Here is a 26,123-nt window from a genome sequence, read left to right on the forward strand (position 1 = left end):
AGGCAGTTTGAAGGTTGCGCTGAATCCTGAACAATGCAATCAGAAATTAGTGAACATTAAAATATTTTAGGAGATGACAAACTTTTAGATGTTATTTATAGGGACACATTTTCTAGTCATGTGTTTGACTTTTAGATTTAGATTGGTGATTTATGGTTGGTTTACACAGCTTGTGTATGTATGTGTAGCTGTATATATCTGTATATATATGTGTGTGTGTGTGTGTGTGTGTGTGTGGGTGGGTGTGTGGGTGAATTGTGTTGCTTACATTGTTGAAATATACATTGCTGTGCTTGAGAGTCACCATCTACCAGAACCAAATTCCTTGTATGTGTCTGTGCATATACATGGCCAATGAACGCGATTCTGATTTAATACTTTAAAGAGTATTTAATCAAATATTGGAAGAATTGCAATGATTATAAATTTATTTTTTTAAACTTTAATTAAATGAGGCTGCAGTCTTAGCTGTTAGTCATTATCTGTCGTGGTGTAAAGAATGTTCTTGTGTCTTTTCGCCCACTAGGTCTGTTGTCCGTCTTGCTGCCAGTCTGTTATCTAAGCTAGTGGACAGCCTTGCCCCCAGTATTACTAGTGTTTTAGTGCATGGCAAGCAGGTAAGTGGACACACAGACTGCAGGGCCTGATTAGTGACAATCCTTTCGGCAAATTATGTCTGAAAAAATGTTGGTGGCATGTTGGGATAATAATTTTAATGTTCACTGATTAGGAAAAAAATTAAAGTTGAAATATTTGATTTAAAGCTCCTCAAGCTGTCGTCCTGTGGGAATTGCTTAGGCCAGCTGCATGCTCATATCAATCATCACAGCTCGCCTCCATTGTGTGTCCATATAAGCTGTAGTTATAGTAGCGCTGCTGGTGTGACTACCATAGAGTCCTAATCTGCACCGTGTCTAGACACACTCCATATGCCAATTGATATATTGTGACCCGTGAATTTGCCTGATGCCACTCCCTCACGCTGGATGAGTTTCGGCGCATCATTTTCTGTCAAGTGTTATTCAGAGATTAGCCTCCTCTCAAGAGTGTCAGTTATCTTGCCTCATTTTTACCCTTCTGAGCAGTTTTAGGCATTTCATTATGCTCAAGTAGCTCAAGGTGTGAATCTGCATATAGATTGCCTACCGGAGGGAATGCTCCTCTCAACATGATTGGAAAAGCTGATTTAAAATTTGAGACGCCTGTGTTCCTCTGCTTACAATAACAGCTCAGTTGGAAAAAATAAGAGGCACCACCCCATTTAAGTCAATTCTGACTTGAGTTTTGATTAAATTTCTCGTCGTTATTGAAATCCAACAAAGCATTCCCCTTGAATTTAAACTCGGCTGTACCCAAACTTTATTTCCAGCTTGTCTTCTTTGTACTCAGTTCGAATCCATTTAGATGTATAGATGAAAGATACATCTCAGTGCTAGATTTCATCAGCTGAAGACGAGAGTAAAAGCGTGTCCTCTCATCAGTTAGACTGCTGAGGTGTAATTTTCTTGAGATGGCTTCAGAAGAAACAAATACAAAAGTGGAATCTTGAGATCTGTAATTTTTCCTACTCACTTTTATGTGACTCTGAGAGAGGAGGCCAATTTTAGATTGATGGAAAAAGGATACTTGTAAGAATTACACCTTAGAGAAGTACTGCGCTCATGCTCGCCTCTGCACATACACACTTTTGCAGATTTGCCGGACTGCAAAACTTTCTAACCAACGTGATGTTTGCTGTCTGTGTGTGTCTGTGTGTACATATGTATGTGTCTGTGGTGTTTCCTGTGATTACCAGGTGACCCTTGGTCTATTTGGACACGAGGAAGAGGTGATCTCTAACCCACTGTCTCCAGGGGTGATCCAGGGCATCATCTACAGCAAATGCTCCCCTTATGGTGGGGAGCGGGAGGCTGTTCTGCAGCAAGAGATGGTCATCCACATCGGATGCATTATCTCCAACAACCCTGAGCTGTTCAGTGGCATGATCAAGATCAGAGTCGGGTAACCCAAGTGTATTTAGTGAAGCTAGATGAATTTGAGCAGGATGGGGCAACTGTAATTCTTCCCTCCCTGCTGTTCATTCTAGTACAAACTATAGAAAGAAGCCCTCATGTTAGCTAATCAAAGCAGTAATAGCAGCACAAGGTGACACGTTTGATCAAGAAATTACTTAATATTAGTTATTTTTGGACATATCCATTCTTTCTCAGACCAAGGCTGTGACATATAAAAACTTTACAAAAACACTGGAGAGCACAAGAAGGTGGCATTGTAAATAAGTTAAGCAAGCTGTAAAAAATGGCTTCTCACAAGGGGCACAGTCAGAAATTATGCGTTGTTTTCCAGCTCATTAAAATGAAAAAGCACATGTACCTGTGGCAGATTTGACTTCATCCTTGTTTTTTTTTTTTTTTTTTAAACCTTTGAATTATCTGCATCCTGTGTGTGAGCATGAATAAAACCCTGTGAAGGTGTAATCCCAGCAGACTAAAAAGGCAGTTTTTTACCTGTGCACTTGACTATTGTCTGCAGTTACACTAAACAGTGATGGATTAGAACTTATTTTATCAGTTATATACGTGTGAATCAATTTATCCCTAAGTGATCATATTGATGTGAGCTGTGCAGGGCTCAGTGCCACCATTGATAACAGCACATGTGTATTATGTGGACTTCCAGATGGATTGTCCAGGCTATGAAACATGAACTGAAGATCGTGGCAGGAGACATGCCACCCCAGGACATCTACCAGCTCTCCCCCAGCGACATCAAGCAGCTTCTGCTGGACGTGCTGCAGCCGCAGCACACTGGCAGGTATTCTCTCTCTTTCACTCACACACGAACACGCATCGTACAAACACACATTATCGCACTTTATCAAGAGCGTCATCCATGCTTTCTCCTTACATTAACTCACAGATCTGCCTTTGAAGATGCTGTGTCTTTATCTTAATGCCTCTACTTTTTGTATAATCTTTTTGACTTTAATTATTTTATCTTCTTTCTTGTCTACATTCATATCTTATTATCTGCGGCTGCCACAACCCAATTTCCCCTTGGCAATTATGAAAATCTTATCTTATCTCATCTGATCTAATACACACCAGCTCACAGACAATTTTCCTTTGGCACAAAGGCTGGCATCCTCATATTTTGCCTGTTACTAAGATGTGTTCAGCAGTTTCTTCCTCGTTTCGCCTCAGGTCTTGGCTGAACAAGCGTCAGATCGATGGCTCTCTGAACAGGACCCCTTTGGGCTTTTATGATCGTGTGTGGCAGATCCTGGAGAGGACCCCAAATGGTATTGTGGTAGCTGGGAACCACCTACCACAGGTACCCGCCTACCCCCACTTTGCTGCTAGATAATTACTCTGACCCATGCTGATTAATGATGACACTGTGTGTTGTGTGCTGTAAAAGAATCACTTTTTTTAAATCTGTGTGGAAAATTTCTGTAGGCCAGAAATTCTTTTTTGGTAAATCATTAATATGTTTGCATATGCAGGCATGACTCCCATGAAGAAATACAGAATAAGTACTTGTGCATAAGCCTTTTAATGAAACCCTTAATTGACTAAACCAACTTTAACTGTTGGTAAAGTAACTACTTTTAAAGTCTCGATAATGCTCATATGACCGCCACATGGATAGTTGCTCTGCTAAAATGTGGAAACACTGGAAATGAAGATGGCTTTCTGCACAAATGTTCTGCTTGACATGTAGTAGTAGCCTTGCCTCCTAACAGGCTTCACTGCAGGTTATAGCCCTTTGGCTCCACTGTGGCCTGAAATCTAAAGCACGTAGACACCACCACATATGGAGTTTGCTCCCCTGAGATGCATTGACAGACATTTTATGGCAGGCATTTTATTGCAGCCACCTTTAGCTGCTGCTTGTTTGGGAGTAAAGACCTGTAAAGTCTGTACACAAGCAGAATCCATGCAGTTCGCATGCATACTTTACGAAATGTGAATTAGCACTAATATCAGTAATTATGGACTAGAACCTTCATAAATATGGTGATGTCTGGACTTCTGGAGTCATTCACCGATTTTCTGTGAAGAATTATTTATAACTGCTGGTTGTTTGGTCAGTAGATTCAGTTAGTGTGACTTGATTAGCTATTTCTGCTCACAGTGTTTTAACATTATTTAAAATACAACAGGTTCATGTTATTGTGAAGTGTTTCTAGCTTAATTTGTTGAAATACATGGAAGAGTAAAGCTTTAACAAGCAACACAAACTTTTTTGATGTCTACAGTAGGTCTCATGTATACTGTAGCACTGCAGCATGACCATATTTTGCTGGTCGCAAACATGCAAAGACATGTTCCATTACATTTTTTTTCTCCCATTAATCACATTTATCTCATCTCCTATATCCTCATCTCTTTGCAGCAACCCACGTTGTCTGACATGACCATGTATGAGATGAATTTCTCCCTGCTGGTGGAGGACACGCTGAAGAACATTGTTCTGCCCGAGTACAGACAAATCATAGTGGAGGTAAACAGGCCCGTTCATCAGCACCAACAAATAGAATCAAAGTATTGAAGGATTTTACTCATCCTGGTATCGACTGTTCCTGTGGTTTACAATGATTAGATTTCAGTAATTTTGAGACCGTCTTCATTGTTATTAATATTAACGTCTTGCCCTCGCTCCGGTTGCCCATAGTTGCTGATGGTGGTGTCCATAGTTCTGGAGAGGAACCCGGAGTTGGAATTCAGTGAAAAGGTGGATCTGGACAATCTGGTGAAGGAAGCCTTCAGGGATTTCCAGAGAGATCGCAGCCGCTTTGAAGGAATGGAGAAACAGGTAATGTGTCTCAACCTTAGGGTGACCTGTAATATACTTTCTTTTTCCTCTTTAAACGTGACCTTAGTGTCTACCACAAAATTGTAACATCACCTTCTTAAATTGATCCTCTAAAATCTTTTATCTTCTGTTCCAGTTATATTAAGGTGGGTTTAATTTAATTAAATTGTTGAAGGGTTAACACTGACATTTTCCAATTCATTAGAGTCTTATTACATTTGTCAGATTTAATCCTGTTGATTTTTTTCCTCCTTTATTGCATCTAATTCATGAACAGCCTCTTCGTACTTGCAGCTCGTTGGTTTAGGTACTTTTTAAAGACATATTTTATCATCTGACCCTGACTTTACTTGTCCCAGGATGACATGGAGGAATTCTACAACACACCACCAGTGGGAAAGAGAGGCACCTCCAGCTACTTGACCAAGGCTGTTGTGATCCAGTTGCTGCAGGGGGATGTTAAGCCCTGCAAGGATGACCCATGCACTGTTAGTTAAATTATGAGCTTTTTTAGCCCAATACCAGTTGAAAACAGTGGACTGTCCCCCATTCTTGATATGCATTATAATGCATTATATGCATAACTTCAGTCTTCAGCAGTACCACTTTAGCAAGCTATTTTTTTCAGAGATTAGCATGTCTGCAGTTTGCTCAAGGAAATAAAAATAGCTATAAAAATAAAATTGTAATCATTAGGGATAATTCTAAAGTAGATCATGTGTTCACTTTGTTTTAGCGATACAAATTTGTGTGTTACTTGTCCAGAACAGAAGTGTTTATCCAGAGATTATTTATCTTATATCTTTACATTTTACTCATAACTAGCTAATGTCACCACACAACTAGCTAGCTCTTTTTCCCTGCTATCTGAATGTTTTTGATTAGCATATCTGCACTTTGTTTTGCAATTCATATACTGTACATCCAGGACACTTAGCTTAACTCAGCATCTACATTCTGGTCTGCAAGAGAGAAATTGTTTATCACAAAGCTTGAACTGTTTGTTGAACTATTGCTTTATGATTTTTGTTGTTGGTGCTGAGAAATTGGTTTTAAATTCTGTGCATTCTAGCTGTCAGCTATGTCAGAAATTATACTTCAGTGAGCTGTGCTAAGTAACAGCTGTGCAATACATTGTAGGTCACCAGCAATAACTTGTAGATGTTACATAGAAGTTTCAAGGTCATACTATATCAGGAGAAAGGTGGTTCTTACACTGGTGAATTTGATTCCCTGGACATCATGTGACTTATCATGCAAAGCAGAGGGCAGTAACTTCTGTCTTTATTTCATATATGGTTCATCCAAAATGTAGCAGTCTCAATCAAAATGCAGCATGGCCTTGTTAACAGGCTGGCTCTGGCTCTTTGGCATTAGAAACACATTAGAAATGTGTGCACACATTCTAAAATGTCTTTCTTTTTAATTTAGTGAATTACATAAAATTTAGAAATGTAGAATTCAAAATACGAACAAAGTTAGGTGTTTGCTGTACTCTTAAAGGAACTCTGTGTCCTCTTATTTTTGTGCATGCAGAGAATACGCATGACAATAGGTACTGTTAGCATAACAATTGTGAGGGTTTCTCTCAGTATTACAGGTCACAAAACAGAGCTTTTGCGAGGCCTTTTTTCTCCACAATAGTCCTCTTTTTGACAATGAGTACTGCTCATCCAAAGTCTGGGACTGAGCCTCCCTAAGAAACTGATGTTTTGTTAAACGTGGGAAACAGAAAAGATTTCTGCCATCCTTAACTAGAAATGATAAGGCTCCCTTTGACTTATTTTAAAGCGTGCCTCTTTGAATATCATCACTGTGATGAATCTGCCCAACCTCGTCATGGTCTGTTTGAGTGTGTCGGTGTGTGTTCTTTGCCTCTGTCATTCAAAAGGAGTATTTTTAACTCCAAACTGTGGTTTGAAAGAATAAAGTTATCACAAAAACTACAAACATTTTTCTCTCTGTGACTTCCTGTTGTGAATTGTGCTTGTGAATGAGTAAAGAGGCCAAATGTCACTTCCAACCCCTTTGATTCTAAATATATAATTACTTTACATGAAGCTAAAATCTCATGTTTCTTATAAAACTGCAGCAGAAATGGAGTGTAACTGATATCCCCGAGGGGGTGTGTTTGGCATTGTGCTGCATCCTACCAGTTACACCCCCTCATGTTGACTGAACCCCTTATCAATCTGCATCTCAGCACTGAGTCTGCGTGAGCTGCTGTCTTGCAACACTGACTGACAGGCAGACAGGGTGGAAAAAGCCAGAGAAGATAAATGAGCTCTGCCTCATACTCGATATATTCAAGTCGACTCTGGTGAGAAGAGCTTTTGCCTGTCTTGTTGAATGAATGTTTTCCACATCGAGGCAAATCCAAAAGGAATCCCTAAGCATTAATTTAAACAAGTAACCTCAAGAAGGCTTTTCATTTCTTCCCAATTAGTTAAACACTTTGGGATGTATGATAAAGAAGCCGTGCTTTCATTGAGAAAGGAGCTCTGCTTTCAAACACCAGGGAACGCCACTCATAAATAGATTACCATTCAGGCATTATGTCCTATTTTCTCATGGCCTGAATCATAAATAAGATGATATTGAGAAAAAAAAGCCTTTCTTGTATTGAAAACTAAATCATATTAGAGAGCATTGAGATGCAGCTCAGTAATATTGTACAGATGTACCGCTGAAGTCTCAAACTGATGCACCATCGGTCCACTAGAATGCAGCAGAGTCCAAGAAATGCAATTCATATAGTTTCAGTTATATTTCAAAGGTGTAACTTTCTTACCAACTTACCAAAGTAATGTCAAAATATATTAATGATCCAAACAAGTCCATGAAGCAAGGAGCTGTTATGCAGCACTTTGTTTTACATTATATTTAATATTAATTTGTGTTTTCAAATCACATTGTGGACTCCATTAAATGTCTCCTACATAAAAACCTTTGAATCAAGGAGCTTTTGTGTTCGTTCTTTTGCTTTTGCTTTTTTTGCTCTCTGATCAAAGGGTACACATGGTGAGAGCAGTCAGAGGGCCTTTTAACTTGTCCACTAGGGGGGAAATGCAAAAAAGTGGGAACTGGCGAGTTCCCTAGTGTTTGGCTGAATGGAAACAAACAAGATGGGACATTAGCAACCAACAGTGAGCAATCCAAATATGAGGGGCTTTTCATGCCAGAACTAAAGCAAATGAAATCAAAAGAGTGTTTCAACTGATTATTAGATTAGAATAAATGAATAATTACGAACTGGTGTGAATTTGAAACACCACTTATAAATTACAGTGTGGTCATGCAGGGATTCTTTGAGGGAAAGAAGAGCGTTTTGCTGGTAGATAAATGAAGTGCATATGAGGAGGCATTTCATCATAAATATATCTCTCCAGTCATATTCATGTCATTATATCCACACACATCCCACAGAACAGCAGCCATACATTTCTCTGGAAATGTGTTGTCATCATGGTGAGCATAATCGCAGATGACAAACCCATGTGGTGTGCTCTGACTGACTGTTGAAACAGAGGAACTTCATCCCATAGCGGTGAGCACAACATTCCCACATCTATATCTCTATCACACCTCCTGCTATAATACAGCAGGACATCTGCCTGCCTTCTCCCTTGCTGCTATCTGGTTTGATATGTGAGCGAAAGCCTGACTGTAGATAAAATGCTGCTATGATGTGTTTAGTCTGCAGGCAGCCAACTACAGGAGAATTTATACAGCTGTTCCCACAGGTGGTTGTCATCCATATATAATCTACACCACATCAACAAAACTGCCTTAATATTGTGTAGGTACCCTCATGCTACCCAAACATCTCTGATCCAGTTTCCCGTGAAGTCTGGCATTGGGATGATAAAATGGATTTCTTTGGTTCCTGTAGGTGGCCCCCGCTGACCCCAGTGGGCACCCCCATACCCCGCGACCCACCAGGGAGAGGGGGCCCAGGCCCATCCAGACCGGGGCCCAGCGCAGCAGCGCCTCCCGGCCCCACAGAGCCCAGGACAGTCCACCCAACCCCACCACAGAGAAAACTGCACCCACCCCACCATCCACTCTTCTTCCAGACTACATAAGACAATAAACACCCAGGCTGTGTTTATATATATCAAATATATCAACATCGTTGATATATTTCTGCATTGCCAGGCAACTGGGGTGCTCTGTGAGTTGGTTTCAGGACAGTTTAGTAATAAGAGTGAGCATCCAGTGAAAACTGCACAATGCCCTCTTGCAGATCTTCATTTGGGTCAAGCTGGAATAGGTTTCAAGGAATAACCTCTCATCTGATTTTCTGCGAGTTTGTCTAGGGTATATATGCTGTGGTATGTTGCATTTGTTCCTGTTACATCCTTTACTCTAAAAATAACTAAAGTTAAATAAACCATATGCTAACAGCATTCATCTCAAAGTCCCGGTATACCCATAAGGCCTCATGTATAAATGCATTTGTATTCTGACCGCCTGCAGTATTGTATCAAAAATCCCCTCTGGCTCAGACAGTATTTTCCAATAGAAACATTAAAGAGAATCCTACAATGGCAAGCAAGGTCAGTTTTGACTCTTTGTATTACATTTTTTTTTATCTATGCAAGGGGAAGACTTTCCCAGAGTGTAGAAAAGTGATTTTTTTTATACCTATGTGCCAAGCAACATTGTAGATAAGGTATTTGCATGAGAAATGTCAATGGACACATACAATGGGCCTTCAAGCTGATATCTAGAAAATCATTTTTAAGGCTTATGCACCAAATGAAAACATTTCATTTGAGTGAGTGGTTTGAATCCACTTTTCAGTTTGTGCAAAATTTGCCTGCCTGAGACTCTAGGGGAAAAAATGTTCGAATGGAAGAATGAAGAACCAGAAGTGGTGGAAAAGGGTAAGATGCAATGATGATTAAAATTTGGAAATACCTGCACACACTGTCAGTCAGTCTTCCCTGGGAGGCTTTCATAAAGCTGCACTTTATGGTGCAAAAAACCCCCCACTCTGTAAAGACTATAAAAGCGAGAGCTACTGAAACTTTGCTTAGTTCCTGTACAGTAAGTGGATTTTTATATTTCTATCGCTGTTTTCAGAAAATTACAGAAATTGTCAGAAAGAATGCGCTCAATACTGGGATCAGGGAGGAGGACTGTGGATTGAGAAATTTAAAGCAGTTATATGTTGATCCCCTTTTACTTTCAGAACTGCCCTAATTCATAAAACTATAGATTCAGCAAGGTTTTAAGATTTTGGTCCATATTGACATGACAGTATCACATAGTTGCTGCAGATTTCTGTGCTGCACCTACATGATACGAATCTGTCATTTTGCCACATCCCAAAGGTGCTCAGTTGGATTGAGACCTAGTGATTGTCGAGCACAGTGAACTCAGTCATGTCCATGTTCAAGAAACCATTTTGATATTATTTGAGCATCAAGACACATCTGACCAGGCAACATGTTTCTAATCTTCTGTTGTCTAATGTTGGTGATCCTGTGACAATCAGCCTCAATTTCCTGTTTTTAGTTGACTGGAGTGTCACCTGGTGTGATCTTCTGTTGCTGTAGCACATCTGCTTCAAGGATTAATATGTTGTGCATTTGCAGATACTTTTCTGCATACCCTTGTTGTAAAGAGGGCTTTTATGGGTCTTGAAGAATTGTCTGGTCACATCGCTCTGATATCTGTCATCAGAAAGGCATTGATACTCAGTGGATAGTTGCTCTTTTCTGGACTATTCTCTTTAAGTCCTAGAGATGGCTGTGAGTGAAAATCACAGTAGATCAGCAGTTTCTGAAATACTCGGACCGACCCATCCCACACAAGAAATCATGCGCACATGTTCAAAGTCACTTAAAAGACCATTCTGATGTTTCAGATACTTCAGCGGGTCATTGTAACCATGTCTACATGACTAAATGCACAGATTTTCCTGCCATGTGATTGGCTGAGATTAGATTAACAAGCAATTGAACAGCTATACATAATAAAGTAGGCAGTGAGTATGTTCCCCGTAAGGCAGGGGACAGCAGTGTATCAGGGTTCTTTTTCTGAAGCTGTTTGCTCGCGTTATGACACACTGATGCTGCTGCAGTCTCATAACTCAGCATCTGTCATCAATAACGCCAAGGTGACACATATCTATCAATATTTCATATTAGGGCTGGCAGCGAGCCTAGACACACACAGAGAACAGCACTGGCACTGAGAGGGACTTTTACACAAGATCTCTGCTGAACTGTAGACAAAAGATTAGAAGGTACCTTGCCCGAATGAAAGAATGATTAGAATATTTGAAATATAAAATTATTCCCAGTGAAGAAATAGCCTTAGAATTGAGGTGAGACATGCGGTTAACCTTTTCTCTTTTGTACCAAGTAAACAGAGTAAATGAGTCTGCCTTAAATTTGAATCTCCAGAAATGTTCTTTCTGCATTGTGGAAACGTTATTGCTCCAGATTTACATGTAGCCACATTTTCTTCACATTTTTCTTCATATTTTCAGCAGGTCATCGTGACTCTGTCTAGACGACCTGCTTAAAGTGGTAGTGTCTAAGCAAAGCTGAACTCATTTGGAAAGTTGGACATTCACAGGAGATCCGTCTGCACTACTCCTACTGCTACATGTAGCTCAGAGATGAAAGATTGTTTCAGCATGTGTGCAGATTAGATTTTTTTTTATTCAAAGAGTACTTTGAAATGTCTCAAAAGTGAAGCAATTGTGGAAGCACTATAAACCTGTGTTTTTTGTAATGACTGGGATAGGATGACTCCTTTAATTTCAAAAACATATCAGACTGTAGGCTGTAGAAACCTTTGAGAAAATGGCTGAACTGCACATTTGATCTGTCACCTTAATAAACATTTTCCTAATGAGTCTGCTGTTTACAGTATGTTTATTTTATTACCTAGAGAGAACAAGACAGAGTATCTTTTAGGCCATCACTACAGTATTATCAGTCTCTCAGTCAGATTCAGGTGTCCACAAACCAGAGGGTGACATTGTGTTGACTCTGTCCTCCTTCATTAAGTGAAGAACATGTCTACACTGATTTCAGCAATTCAACTAATGCTAAAATCATTGTGGATACTAAACAGGCACAGTTATTATCTGGCCAAGTTTCAAATGAGTCTAACCTCGGGGAGGTTATTTGCTCTATGGAGACTCCATAATCAATTAGCACTCGTGTGGTTTTTGATCCATGACAAACATGTTTAGTGGCAATTTTGGCACCAATCCATTGCTTAATTAAAAGGAAACAAGCTCAATTTCACTGCTGAAAATAATTCACAACACACGGGTTAAGCTGTCAATGACACTATACAAATAACAGCTTGACCTATAGCAATTCAACGTGAAGGTATTTTCTCTCAAACAAGCATAGTTTCCATTGATTTTGTCTCCACAGTAATTGGACTGAATATCTCTACCAGCTTTCTGACAACAAGTAAGCTGGTAGAGATATTATTTCTTTTATATTTTATAACAATAGTAATAATAATGGTGACATTTATGATCAACATATATATTATCCTCTGCACAGATTAATATTAATTTTTCTTTAAACATATACTTTTAAAATGACCCCCAAACGTCCTTTATGACCACCTTAAACCTACGGCTATAACCAATGGCTGCAAGTATCTGCCTCTTTTTTTGTTGTTGAAAACGTTTCTATGCTAATATGATTTGTCCATGTTAATGAAAAGTTTGTGTTCATCGCCTGAAGAATGAACTAAAATGAATTAAAATCTGAACTGCAAGTGAACATTATTGCCTGCACATGGATGTACTTATAAAAGGAATTTGATTTTCAGTGGCTCTCAGTGTATTGTTACGGCCCTAGCTGGGGACGTAACAGTATTCATGTGCAAAAGCAAATGTAAAGACAAGTTACATACGGAGATCCAGCTAATAGACTCAACAGAGACCTCAGTTAAGCTGTTTTGTGTAATCAAGAGTGTGGAAACAAAAATCTAAAGTTTCTGTACCTGTCAAAAAACAAACCAGATCTGTACTCAAATGCAGGTCTCCAGAGTAAAATTGTAATAGGTTTATTGTAAATATGCAAGTCAGAACAGTCAATAAAGCAGAAACTGAGAAATGCTTTGTCTTTCTTTCATGTGGTGTAAACAAAGGGAGCAGGTAGATAACTTCCAGATAACTTGTTTTTTTTTCCAGGTTCCTTTTTCTCCACAAATTTTGCACTACAGAATGAAAGCAAGCAGGAAGCATCTGCACGCAAGGAGAATCAGGTGGGTCCAAAGCAAGCTTGAGCTACACTACCACTGCTGATGCAACAATCAGGCATTAGCTGAAAGGAATCTTCAGCCGTAAGTAGGAGATGAGTAATCACAGGCTTGCACACAGGTGAGTTATCACCAGATTGCTTTCAGGTGTGCTGGTTGAGAAGCAAAGAAGCCAGAGTGAACACACACCCACACACAGACAGGAGAGAAAGATAGAGGGCAAGTTGGCAGAGGAGGACTAGTGGACTGTGACAGGGCCACATATATCCTAATTTAATCTGAAGTGGTCCAGATCAGCGAAAGCACGGTGTAACAACTTACATTTAAAAAAAATGACCATAGCCAAGATTTTATAAAAAAAATAATAAAAAAAAGCCAAAAACAGAAACGATCATTTCTTGTTGAATTATCTTTGCAGTTCATTTACTAAACAGATGGTGAACAGTCTGAGAAAATTACTAAGTACTACAGCATGTCAGCAATATAGTTTTCCCATATTCATTGAATGTGTTATTACACATTCATTTACACATTCCAGATAGTATTTTAAATCTTTATGACTGCAGCTGATTACTTAAATTAAGACATGATTTCCAGACATTTTACTCCTCTTTAGTAGTGATAAGCATCACAGCATAATTAATAATTCAATGTCTTAGATTAAAAAAGAAGAAGAAAAGAAACCCCCCCCCCCCGAGTGGTACGTTTTGCAGAGCTATCCATTGGACACCTTTATTTGCCCGTTCTGATGTGAAGCCATGGGTGCATCTCTGTTAGCCTGACTTGTTTATGGGTCCTGTAGCCACCAGAGGGCCCTTGGAGAACTTGAAATATGCTTTAAAATCTTTTCCTAAAGAAATAAAAGCACCTTTACCTCAAAATGTTACCTAGGTCATGGTTTTTAACAAATATATTGCCTGAGTAAGCTTTTTGTTTTAATGGAGGGTTTGTATAATGGAGGTATATTGTATGATCGACATATTCGGGGTCTTAGTTTAAAACAAGCAAATCTGTTAATCCATGCAGTTATGAATCTCTGTTTCTGTTCTGTTGTCTGTACACACTGGTTTTCACTTAAATATGTTTTAGCACGTGAAACCTGGTATTAGTATGAGAACAGTAGACAGGATACCAGTGCACTGCAACATGTGATTCCTGTCAGGATAGGACGATGTACTGCAAATATGTATTTTTTTGTAATGCATCCAATCTTAAACTCACAAGACTTAGTCTCATACTACAACTGAGGGCCATCTCATGAAATTGACTACTTTGTGTTTCTCATACTCATTTTTACTTGATTAATACCTTATCTTTTTATAGCAATTCTGCATGAGTGGCCAGTAAATTGTAGTGGACCATATGTCTTAAAACATTGTTTTACTGTATTTTCCCATATGTGTAGTTTGACTAGAAGCTTTTTATGTCAAACCTTACTACCTAATTCTGTTTGGGGAGTGTGCGAGATTAACGACAGGGTGAACTAATCCTCCCACAGACGCACTCCCTGTCTGTGTCTACAGTGAGGTAGCTGTAGGCAGATGTAGGTGAGATTAATATAAACATCCTCAGCACCATCTTTCAGTCTGGACACTTTCCAGATAAGAATTACCCTTCGTGGGAAATTTAATCCTCTCCTCTCTCCAGAACCCAACCAAAACGAGAGTTAATGCTTTCTGCTCGCTGACAGAGGAGGACAAGAGGAGGTGAGGAAGGAAAGTGGAGATGGATTGGGAGGAGGACCTGGAAGAAGGAGGAAACGCAAAAGAAGAGAGCTGAGATGCAGTGTGACAGAAGCACAACGCGGGCTGATTAGACAATTGAAAGATTAGGAGCAAGAATGAAGAAAAGGAGAAGAAAGAGAATGTGAAGGACAGTCACATCTGACCACATGTGGTGTGTTTATCTCTGCAGCAGCAGTTGGTCCAGACTGGAAATGATGGGAAACCTGTGAGGAGACTTGGGGAAGTACCACATCCCCTGACCTTGTCAGAGAGAAACTCCTCACAGCAAGAGAAAAAAGGAGTTTGGGACAGGAGAAAACAGAGCAGACAGAAGCCTGGAAATACACATAGTCCTCTCTTCTCTGAGTCAGGGAGGATGTGGTAACATATTGAAGCACCACAGTAAATTTTAAAGTCCCATTACAATTCTTCTGTAGGTTCTGTAGCTCCTCCAGATGGCTAATTTCTGTGTTTGTTTTGGATCAGACTCAAAAGCAAACATTTAATATGATTCATGTTGAAATTGTATGTGTTCATATTGGGAAGCTGCAGGGAGAAAAACTAGTAAAAAACGTTTGCATGACCCAAGGAGGAACAACAGTCACACCAATGGGAAACATGTCAGGTTGAGACTATGGAATTATCCTTAAATTGTTACTTGACAGTGTCTCAAATGAAAATGTGGAAACATTTTACCCAAATCAGTTTTATTGGCTTTCTGTTGTTTCTATGTGGCCATAAAACTCATACAAATCTTCCATCTGCATAAAATATAGATGTTTAAAATTAGACACAGTATTTCATAAAGAAAAGGTCTTTCCTATTAGTAGTATAAAACTGACATATCAAATGCGAACAATAAACGCATAGCTTAACCTTTGCTTCCCTCGGTGGGCTTTGTGTTCTGTATAAGCTATGTTGAACTACTGCTGCAAAAGGTACACTGCAGGTGTTTTTACTTGCTGTGGAATGCAGCTGTGAAAGGGCAGCAGACCTTCCACCTTTTTCAGAGCTAAACTACTTAAACTTAGCCTCTAACCTTGGTCGTCCAACACAGGGTTGAGCATGCAGTATGCTAGGGAGTAAGAAAAACAATAGGGCAACATTGGGTCAAAGTCCCTGTGAGTTTCTACAACAGTAGTAAATATAGATTTTTTTAATTAAAGAAAATAGAGCAATGGGGCAACAAGAAAACAGGATGTTATTTCCATCGTATGATTTTCAGTGTTTTTTACATGAATAAAAGAACTTAGACTGAACTAAAATTGTTGTGTTTTTCAACAGAGTCTGGAGTGTCCTGCAGGCAGAGTCAGCTTCACTGTGCACACCAGTGTGAGTGGTGCTGAAACAAGGAACTCCAGCCTGGTAAGGCTACTCTACTGTAAGCCTACCCATAAATCAGCCATGCTGGGGCTGGATTGCTTGTCCGCTAAGCTATCTGTCTTCCACAGCACTCATGCTACTTCAAATAGCGTCACATCTGCTGATGTCTTGTTGGTGCTTGACCAGTGCTGTCAGCTGATCATAGCTCTTTTACTTTCTCCTCCCTTCGCTTACATATTGTCTTTATCTCAGCCTGTTTGACTTTCTGGACCATCTTACCATCTTTCTTCTCTCCTATCTGACTCCTTTTGTTTCAGACTCATATATTTCTCTTTAAGATAAGATATTAAACATTTTACACATCTTTTTAGGGAAACGGAGACGAGCAGTGCCAAAAGAGACAGTGGCAAAAAAGGAAGAATGTAGCCAAATTCATGATTATGTAAATGATTCTTTTATGTGTTGTTCATGCTTTTGTTTCTGCTGTTATGACCTCTGATACCTTCAATAAAGGCTACCAGATATTAGGGAAGAACCAGGACAATGAAATGGTCTTGTTCTTATAAACATTCTTTCCAGTAGTACCATAGAAGCCCACAAGATGGCAATACACAGCAACAAAATAAACAAACATGGTAAGTCCTACCTTATACTGCGGAGGCTTGATGTTGGGCTGTACCTCTCAAACGATGGCATAAGTAGGAGTTAATATACTAAACAGTATAGAAAAATACATAAACATGGGGAAAAAAACCTTTCACATATAAATGACAGCCTTAAATAAGATCAGATAAGAATGGCAAAGAAGGAGGCAGTCTGGACCAAGGTCATAGGGGACAGGGTCCTCTATCCTCTTTTGTCTTCTCAGGGACACACACTGCAGTAATTACATCATAACTTTGAGGAGACAGCTAGGACAAAAAATGCCAATTCAGCTTTCAAAACTCAAAACTCATGTGTTTAAATAAATATAAAATGTTTGATTCTGGTTGACTACGCATACACTACTGGTTCTGTTTGTCAGATGAAAGGTCTCAGCATACTGAGAGGATCATTTTAAATTGTCTTCAGATGATACTGATGACTTTTCCTATCCAAATCCTCCAAGAACGTGTGCGGGTACTTGTTTTAAGCACGCATGGTGATTTTGTCATTTTTATGCAAGAATGAACAAACTATGATATGTAAATATCCACATGTGTTACCTTATAAGAGAGAATTTCAGATTCTGTAAGCTCCACTTTCATGCAATTAACAAAGCAAACTGCAAAGCTAAATCCCTACTTGAACAGAAATCGTCCAATTTTAGAACTTTCTTCACATTTACTGTGTAGGTTTGTGGTAAGTTTAACAAAACGGTTTTTGGTTGTTGGTTTTTCTTTTTTCTTTTTAAAATACTTAAGAACTGCAGGAAATTTAAAGCTCTTCTTCTTTTACTTTTTGTTCTGTTGTCTGTGAAGGTTCTCAGTCATCCAGGTCATCGTAGTCAAAGGAGCTTGCAAAGAAAAGCGTCTGGACTTCTTTAAGTTACTTGAAGATGTTTCACCTCTCATCCGAGAAGCTTCTTCAGTTCTAAGGTGGAGAGTCCCAGATATAAACCTAGTGGGAGTAACCCCCCACAGAGGGACAAAAGGAACCCCTGATGATCTTCTAATCGCCTGAGCCAAGGTGTGAAACTGGGTGTGGGTCCCAATCAGCCAGAGTTTCGGGTGTGTTCATTGTGAACATTGCGTTTTTGTTCTGTTCACTGTTCAAGATGATCCCACACTTTTTTAGTAATGTTGAGGTCAGGCTCTGGCGAGACCAGTCCACGACTGATACTGCTTCATTGTGTGTTTTTCTACCCAAGTATGCTTTTACTGCATTGACAGTGTGTTTCGGATTATGTTGCAATAGATACATGCTGCAAAATGTATCTATTGCCACTTAATCGCTTTCCTGATGGTACTGCATCCAGCCTAAGCAGGATATTTTACATGTCCTCCCCAGCCACATCAATTTCTCATGGGGGATCATCTGGGATCAAGCCAGATGAGATATATACATTCTCTCTAACGGGTTTCATAGAGTCTCCTCCCAGTTGGGCATTCCTAGAACACCTCAAAATGGAGGTGAACCATCTCAACTATCTCTTTTTTTGGTCCCTCTGGTTGTCCAAGAGCCTCACTCTATCTCTAAGGCTGAGCCCAGCACCCTACATAGTAAACTTAATTCAGCTGCTTGTGACTGTGACCTTACTCTATTAAGCATTAAACATATTTCATGACCATAGTCGAGGGCTTGGACATAGATGGCAGAGTCCAACATACTCTGAAGATGTGCTTGACTTTGTGCCAAGGACCAGACACAGTTCCCACCTGACGGCCTGTAGCAGCAACTCTTGAACCCCATACATTCACAGTACACCCCACAGGTGTCCCAGGGGAACCTGATTATAAGAATTCACCAAGTCCACAAAACATATGTAAAGAGGATAAAGTGGATAGTCGAACTCTCACAATCTCTCCAGAAAACTTGTGGTTCACTGTTCCACAGCCTGAATCTGCATTGCTCCTACTGAATCCAAGGTTCAACCAAGACACCATTTTTGGTGAGGCTTCACCATGTATCAGCATCTCTCAGGTCCTGTGCCAGTAGTTTTGCTTTTTCCCCACTATTTCTTAAGGGCATAACTTTCAGACACCATTCATCTGTACATATTTTTTTTATTCATGCCACTTCTTCCAAAAGCACACCATACTGTACCCAACCAAACCCTACAAACCCTAAGTTGTCTGTTATGTGCTGACACAAATCTGGTTCATCTCTGTGGTTGTGTGCTATTTTACGTTTGAATGATTGAAGTGGTTCATCAAACACAGAAAAAAACATCCCTCTGAAAATGGTCACATATAAAAACCGAACTAAGAAAATTAGCAACAAAAAAGCAGCCAGTGTCCAAATTAATGAATTGAAAGACCTCTAGAAAGGCTAGAGAACCTTTGCTCAAGGCCACTCTAAATAAAAGAAATAGCAAAAGTGTGGTTCCTTGGAAGCAACATTTCACATAAAGAAATTAAAGGTAGTCCAAGGTTTTTCACAGCACTGTACTTTCAGATGTTTTTGACTAATGTTTTATTGGATATGAATAGATATGAAACGATTTGAGGTCTCAGTGCTTTTGGAATGGATGTTGACTTGGTCTCTGGAACAGTATGTGAGTAACATGCATGCAGGTAAAAATTAAATACTGGAACTCTCTGAAATCTAATACTAAGTAGATGAATCTCTAATTTTAAGGTTTAGTAAGGTGCAGAACAGGAAGCAGGGGTGGGGATGAGAGAAAGGACCTGTTCTCCATTTCAACATCAACATTAAATGCAAACCAAAGACTGTTTTTTAATACATTAAAAATGAAATGAGCCTCAGCTCTTAGTTTTGAGGAGTTATTTTACATGTTGTCCTTTTCTCCTGCAGCGGTGTATGTGTGCAATATGTTTGGAAGTGAACTTGAAAAAGAAAACAGATTTCTTTCTTTTTTTAAACTAAAGTGTGTTATCAATTATTTTTCAACCCCCACTTCCCTCTGAAGTTAATACCAGAGAGTGAGAAACAGAGCCACATTTGCATCTCGTGCTCCCCTGAAAATTTTAAATGCTTTAATTTCCTGCTTTTGTGCACCCTGAGAATAGTATGCTGCTAATTGGTTCTTTAGAGTGTATTAGAAGCATAGCTGCTGCTCTAATAACGGCTCCATTTTACACTGGATCTTTGCAGTGCAAATTCAGAGGTTTACAAAACAGTGTTTGCCAACAAAGGTTGCCTTGAGGCAGTGGGACTGCTATGAATAACTGATTAATGAATCGTGTTTACACTTGGGGTGTACAGCTGCCTAAATGATGAAGCTCCTGAATGAAACAAAAGTACAGAAACTACCAAACACCCTCACAGTGAACATCTTTTGTCTGTCCAGAGCTGACAATTAGAATCAAGTTGACCTAATTAGTCATTTATTTTTGAAAAAAATAAAAAACTTCTTTTTAAATTTACTTTTTTTCTTAAATTATGAAGTTGTTCAGTTTTAAGGTTTCACATATGGCAATTTGAAGTGAATGGACACAAAGTTACTCTATCATGTCATATCATCTCATCTCTTGTCATGTCTCTATAAGAGGACTTCAGATTTTCTGCAAAAGCTGAGCAAAGCTGCTGAGAAGATGGTTCTCTGCAGCACTTTATTAATTAGGCCTTTAGTTTAGAAAGATTATATGGAAGCTTTTTGAATAAAACCCTTGTATAAGTCGAACTACTTGGGCTGAACGTCACGTGCCATGTCTAAGAAACAACAGGTGCTGCTTATCCTATAACGGAGCATGGAGGTGGCAGCATCATACCTGAGGGGGCTTCTCAGCAGTAATAGACGACAGCCAAAAGCCCTGTTTCAGAGTGCACAGAGACTGATGCAATAGATTAGCTTTTTCCCAAAATGTTCAACCCAGGAATGGATTTAGAACAGTTCTTTGACTGCCCTTTAAAGCACAGACAGTACAGAATATCTGGGAGGAAACCTGAAGATGGCTTCTTACAGATGCTCCCCATTCAATTCAGCAAAGTTTAATAGGATCTGTGTGGCAGTATCGGAAAACTCCCCAGGGCATCTGAGGCTTGTAGAAACTTACCAAACAAAACTCAAAACCATGATCCCTGCCAGAGGGGCTCCTACAAAGGGCTCCTACAAATTATTAAATTAAGGGTCTGTTCCTCAATTGAAACACACACTTGACTAAAACATTTGACAGCTGTATGTAAATACTCCATTAAAGGCTCAAATCTAAACTGTGATTCTGACCCTGGCCACTATGACTTCACCGCACACATTCGTTACAGTTTCATATGCTGCAGCTTTGTTTGGTCTTTAGAACTTAGAGTACTATAGTACAGAATGTGTAAGTCAGATGTGCGTAACACTTTCTTTGATTTTAAAGTCTTTCCTCCCACTAATGTTTTCTCGTTTCCTCATCTGTCAGGGCATAGACAGAGTGGCATTGTGTTTTGTTGCAGTAGAGCTCTGGCTCCTCTGATTTGTAATCCAAGATGAGAACTGGCTGCCTTTTGTTTGGTTTGATTTTCCTTAAATGACTGTTCTCTAGTTTGACAGCAGGTAATTGTCCCTGTGTGTGTGTGTGTGTGTGTGTGTGTGTGTATGTGTGTGTGAGGGGGTGTATGGGCTCACAACATGTTTATGCAGACAGCTGTGGCAGGTGAGGGGATTTTTCTTTATTAAAGGGGACTTGAACCACTAAAGAACTTCACAGTTAAGTGTGTTGGCTCCTCAGATCACATTTCTCATAACAGTGCCTCCAGACAAGGAAACTGGAACAGCCTTCATGTATTAATGTGTACATTTGAACACATTATAAAGAACCTGTTTAATACGGTCCCTATTGTTTTCTGGAATATGTTTTTTTCTGCTTCTGTTCTGCTTTTTATATGATTTTCTGCAGCAACAGAGTACATGGCAAACTGGAAATTCTTATACTCATAAATCTGCCTGTGTGTTATAGCCAAGAAAATGTGCGTATGTCTGTATGTTTCCTTCTGAGATGATGAAAATTGGATGATTTGATGTTTGGCACTTGTGTGTGTGGGAGGATGTGAGCAAACATGTTTGCCAGAGCACCCTCAATCCACGTAACCTCTCACTGTTGGCCTCCACCTTTAGTAGAACTTTTACATAAACATATCTGCTTCTACCTTTTCAGGCCAAGAACTCTGAAAAGACCCGTATCCGCTCTTCGCTGCAGAAAATTAGTGAAAAGACCCGGGGCAAGGGATGCGAGTCTGGGCGTTGACACTCCCGCTGAACAGATTGATCATTAAAACACCACGCTGTAAAACAGAGTGTAAACAGTCATTACCTCAAGCAATGATTGAGTCATAATTTTCACAGGGATTTGAAGAGATATTAGGTGGAAGTCTGGCATATTTAAAGTCAATCCTTGGTTACAGTGAAAACAAATCTGTAAAAATTTATAAGCTCTATGCTATGCACACACAGACACACAAACTCACTACAAAACGTTCACCACCAAGACGCAACATGCCTTGATGTATACAGTAATTAAATAAGAGTTGCTGCAGGCGGGAGCTTAGTTGAAAGGAAGAGTGCTGATCTAAGAGAAAAGTCTTCATTCTGTTAAATGTACTATATTAGTGAGTTTGTGAGCTACATGTTAAACATGAAACTTGAGCTTATGATTTACACAAACACACTTTATGGCCTCTTGTAAAAACAGGTCACATCGTGTAGATGTTTAAGGATGTCATGAGATAATGGTGCATTAAATTTGCTTCATCTTTTTTTTTTTTTTAGCATTGACATTATACTTATTGTTTTTTGCACCTTATTGCATCTTAAAGGGTAAAAAAATATTATGACTCCTGGGGGTATTATTTGTTTATTTTGTTCTTTTCCCTCTTTTATAACCTTTTCAACCTTTATTTAAGCACTAAAGATTTAACTAAGAAATATTAAGACAACGCAGTCACTTTAGACTCCTGGGAATTTGTTTTGTGAGATCAGCTCCTTAGGATCTACTAACTTGACAAATAATTTCTAACAAAGGGTTATTCCCATCCCAGCTGTTACAAGAAGTCAAAACACCAGGAAAGGCCTTCTGCCATTAAAAGCTCTATCTAGCTGTCAGAAAACCAGACGACCCTGTTTCTCTGTATCCTTATAATCTTTTGTGCTAATGCTGCATTAACTTTCTTATATATAGAAAAAGGCTCATAGTCTGCAGGGGTGTGCAACTTGGCACGCACAAGCATCAAGCCTGAGATGATGTCACATCTCGAGCTGTAAGAGTGTGTCATTTTGCCTCCACGCTGCGAACTTTAAGTGAAAAGGAGGTGGAGAGATTCAGCTGAGCAACAGAATGACCACTCATTCACTCCAATCAGGGCGGAAAATTGCGAGACAAGAGATCCCTTCCCTCCAGGACTTCCACCTAACACACACATGCGCACACACTTGCACAGTGATGATGACTGGCTTCCTGTGGCCCTGGCAGCAGTTGAAAGCGGTCGGTACGATCAGACAGACCAAGTTAGGCCACTATTGTAACAGATGACTAGAGAAGCCATGTGACCACTCTGATTCTCCCTGCCACTGCGCTGCTGTGGGCGGGGCTTATCAAAGTATGAGCTCACATGTGTGGCAGTTGCTCTTGTTATCATTGTTCGGACGCGGCAGTAAATAATAGCATGCAGCTTTGTTGTGGACAGAAGTGCAGATCAGAAAACATTAAAAGTTGCTGTTGGAAGCTGTTCTAGTCACGTTCATCTTATCTTTTATAAGTAAGAAGCTCCTATTGTTCTCATCTTGCAGAAACACTTTTGCTGTGAATAATGAATGAAACAAATAAAATTGTTTTTAGTTCCCTGAAATGAAAAGAAATGTTGCATATTAGCTTAACGTGTATATAATTTATGTCTAATCCATACATGATATCTATTTATGACCAAAGACTACTTTGGGATGTGACAGGATTACATATTCATTGCTGCCTGCATCATTCCTTGCTTGCTGTTAGATTACAACTTTCTTTCCCTGCCTGCAGTCAGGGGTTTTCTATAGCACGAGTAATAATGTGCCATTGTCACAGTGAAGGCTGTATTACTTTCATTAGTCAACCTTGTGAAGGATTATAAAGAAAAGTGGAACTGACTTAGCTGCTGTGTATGAATGAGCTTCAGTTCTCTGACTCTTTGATACAGATATTAAATCACTTTAAGCCCACACCACTGGAGACATGAAACCTCCCACTATGTAGTAAACCTGTAAATCCTTAAGATTTCAGTCCTATAGAAACTCAATGAACATCCTCTGAATTCCCAGTAAATCTAAATTAAAATGTGTCAGGTTTTATGTCGAGGTTCTTTACAGTGACAAGGGCGAGTAGTAAAGTAATGATGCGATGAAAAAGGGACAAAATGATGTTCTAACACAGTTTTTCAATATTCATGAGTCTTTTGGTGTTTTGGTGCTGGGAGTGAACTGACTGTGGAATCTTAATTGAGAACTCATCTGTTAGGTGTGCTTTTACAGCTGCCTCGGCTCAGAGCATTACTGTGATTTACACATGAGAAAAAGACACATTTCTCTTGTTCTAAGAAACGAATGAACAGAGAGACAAACTGCCTCAATAATAGACAGAATGTCTTTGCTTTGACAGTGGAAACCACTCATTGAAGATTTAGCATAATGAAAACACAGCACTTTCCCCCCCCCCACAATAGCAGTTTCAGATACACAATGTAGATGTGCATTATAATTATCATCATCTTATAAAGGATCAGGCTTAGCACCCTGTGTATTTTGAGGCACTGTTTGGACAATAAAAAATCAACCGTGAAAGCTGCCTTCCGTTACAGATCCATGAGAGTGAAGGCTAACCAGTTTCCACAACACTCATGGTGGTTTAGACGATTATAAGGAAGGAGGGAAACTTTTCTGGTAAACATCCTGGCCTTGCATATGGCAAGCCACTGTATATGTATAGTATCACCAGCCAGTAATGGGGGGATCAACCCATTTTTGATGTATGACCTTTATGTACTGTCAAGACATGTACAGCTTTTAATGTAGGGTTCAGTGACTGCATATGGTATGGCCATATGGGTTCTTATCTGTTCTTGTAGCATCATCATTACAAAATGATACATGCAGATAAGTGACAGATTAAAAGAAAAATCTCAACGCCAGCTGTTGCACTGAGGAAATCCAGAGTCTGTTGTACTGTTATGTGCATTTTTGGGTCCACTTTCCACCTTTCAAGCATAAATCACTGCAAACTAATATCTAATTTAAAAAAAAAAACTTTTCCCTGTGGTCAGATGTTTCTATCCTGAAGGGATTGGCCTTTTCCATGATTATAAAGCCTCCTCCTCTATTGGCCTAACTTCATAGTTGTTATCAGCCTGAAAATGATCATATCCCATGATCTTCACAATTACGGGATGTGAATGTGTTTGTGAAGGGTCTCAGTCATCCAGGTCATGGTAGTGTAAGGAAAAACTGAACTTCTTTATGTGCTTGTGTAGATGTTTTACCTCTTTGTTAAGAGGATGCTGTCCCAGTATTAATCATGTGCCTCATCACATGAGCCAAGGTATGAAAAAAGGCATGGGTCATGACTTAAAGAAGTACAGTCACTTTCTTTTCAACCTCCTTAGACTACCAGATCTCAGCTCACTTGAATACCCGTCTACTACCATCACACAAAAAATAAAATCATGGAAGAATGGTGCTCAATCCCCATAGAGATCTGTAAAATCAATGCCAAGACTAGCCTAATTTGAAAAGTGAATGGGGGTTGTTGGTAATCAGTAGCATGATAATCAGCTGTTCAGTGATTTGAAATTGTTAACCAATGGTAACTGGTTAATCTGTGCTTTTGTGACTTTGTTTACATGCTTGCCTGTTGAACTCAGTGGACCCAGCACTTTGAACGAGGCCTTGTGTGGGTGAAGAGTAAAAACAAAGAGAATAATTTGTTGTCACATGTTGCGCTACATTAGCCTGGAAATAAAAGTGGGTCTCGGAGATTGACGGTAAATTGAAATTCATTTTTAAGACTTCCTTACCCACCAGATTGTGTTACAGATTTCCTTAGCTCTAGTAAATAAACAGAACCATTTGTGGGGAATTTGAGCTCCATGTTCCAGAATTTATTTATTCTTATGAAAAAAGGAAAGAAAAGAAAAAAAAGTGGTCTTCATTGCTCCTTGAATATTACCCTTTTGACTATTCATTCCATAATTTATTTTAAAGGTAATAATTATTCACTACTGTTGGAAGTCAGACCCTTTTAGAATTCACTGACGTACTTTGATCCATACAAGGAAATTATCTTTGACAACTGGGAAAAGGCTTGTTCTGACAGTAGCTTATTGTTGGATTTTGCTGGCATATACTGTGTACTAGCAAGGTAGAAAAAATGCTGAATGTTAAATGTATGATCAAAGACT

At 39.4% G+C, this 26,123-nt stretch overlaps 1 protein-coding gene and 1 long non-coding RNA gene across 4 annotated transcripts in view; both read left to right on the forward strand.

The window, feature by feature from the left end:
* phkb (phosphorylase kinase, beta) overlaps positions 1-6,768 on the forward strand; it is a 104,743-nt gene extending 97,975 nt beyond the window's left edge. For 2 of the 3 annotated variants that reach the window (XM_026175454.2, XM_026175439.2), the window contains 7 exons: positions 527-617; positions 1,796-2,001; positions 2,680-2,814; positions 3,204-3,333; positions 4,399-4,506; positions 4,678-4,818; positions 5,178-6,768. In XM_026175454.2, coding sequence (XP_026031239.1) covers positions 527-617; positions 1,796-2,001; positions 2,680-2,814; positions 3,204-3,333; positions 4,399-4,506; positions 4,678-4,818; positions 5,178-5,315 — 949 coding nt within the window. In that variant the 3' untranslated portion in view covers positions 5,316-6,768. The remainder of the gene's footprint in view (positions 1-526; positions 618-1,795; positions 2,002-2,679; positions 2,815-3,203; positions 3,334-4,398; positions 4,507-4,677; positions 4,819-5,177) is intronic. The other variant, XM_026175432.2, reaches the window with a different exon arrangement.
* Positions 6,769-7,997: 1,229 nt separating this feature from the next.
* Positions 7,998-11,691, forward strand: LOC145429816 (uncharacterized). The gene is made up of 3 exons (XR_013910149.1): positions 7,998-8,365; positions 8,515-8,617; positions 8,711-11,691. It is a non-coding gene; the product is annotated as an uncharacterized LOC145429816 (long non-coding RNA).
* Positions 11,692-26,123: the final 14,432 nt, after the last annotated feature.

The sequence above is a fragment of the Astatotilapia calliptera genome, chromosome 1, assembly GCF_964374335.1.
Source record: "Astatotilapia calliptera chromosome 1, fAstCal68.1, whole genome shotgun sequence".
In the NCBI taxonomy this organism is placed as follows: Eukaryota; Metazoa; Chordata; class Actinopteri; order Cichliformes; family Cichlidae; genus Astatotilapia; species Astatotilapia calliptera.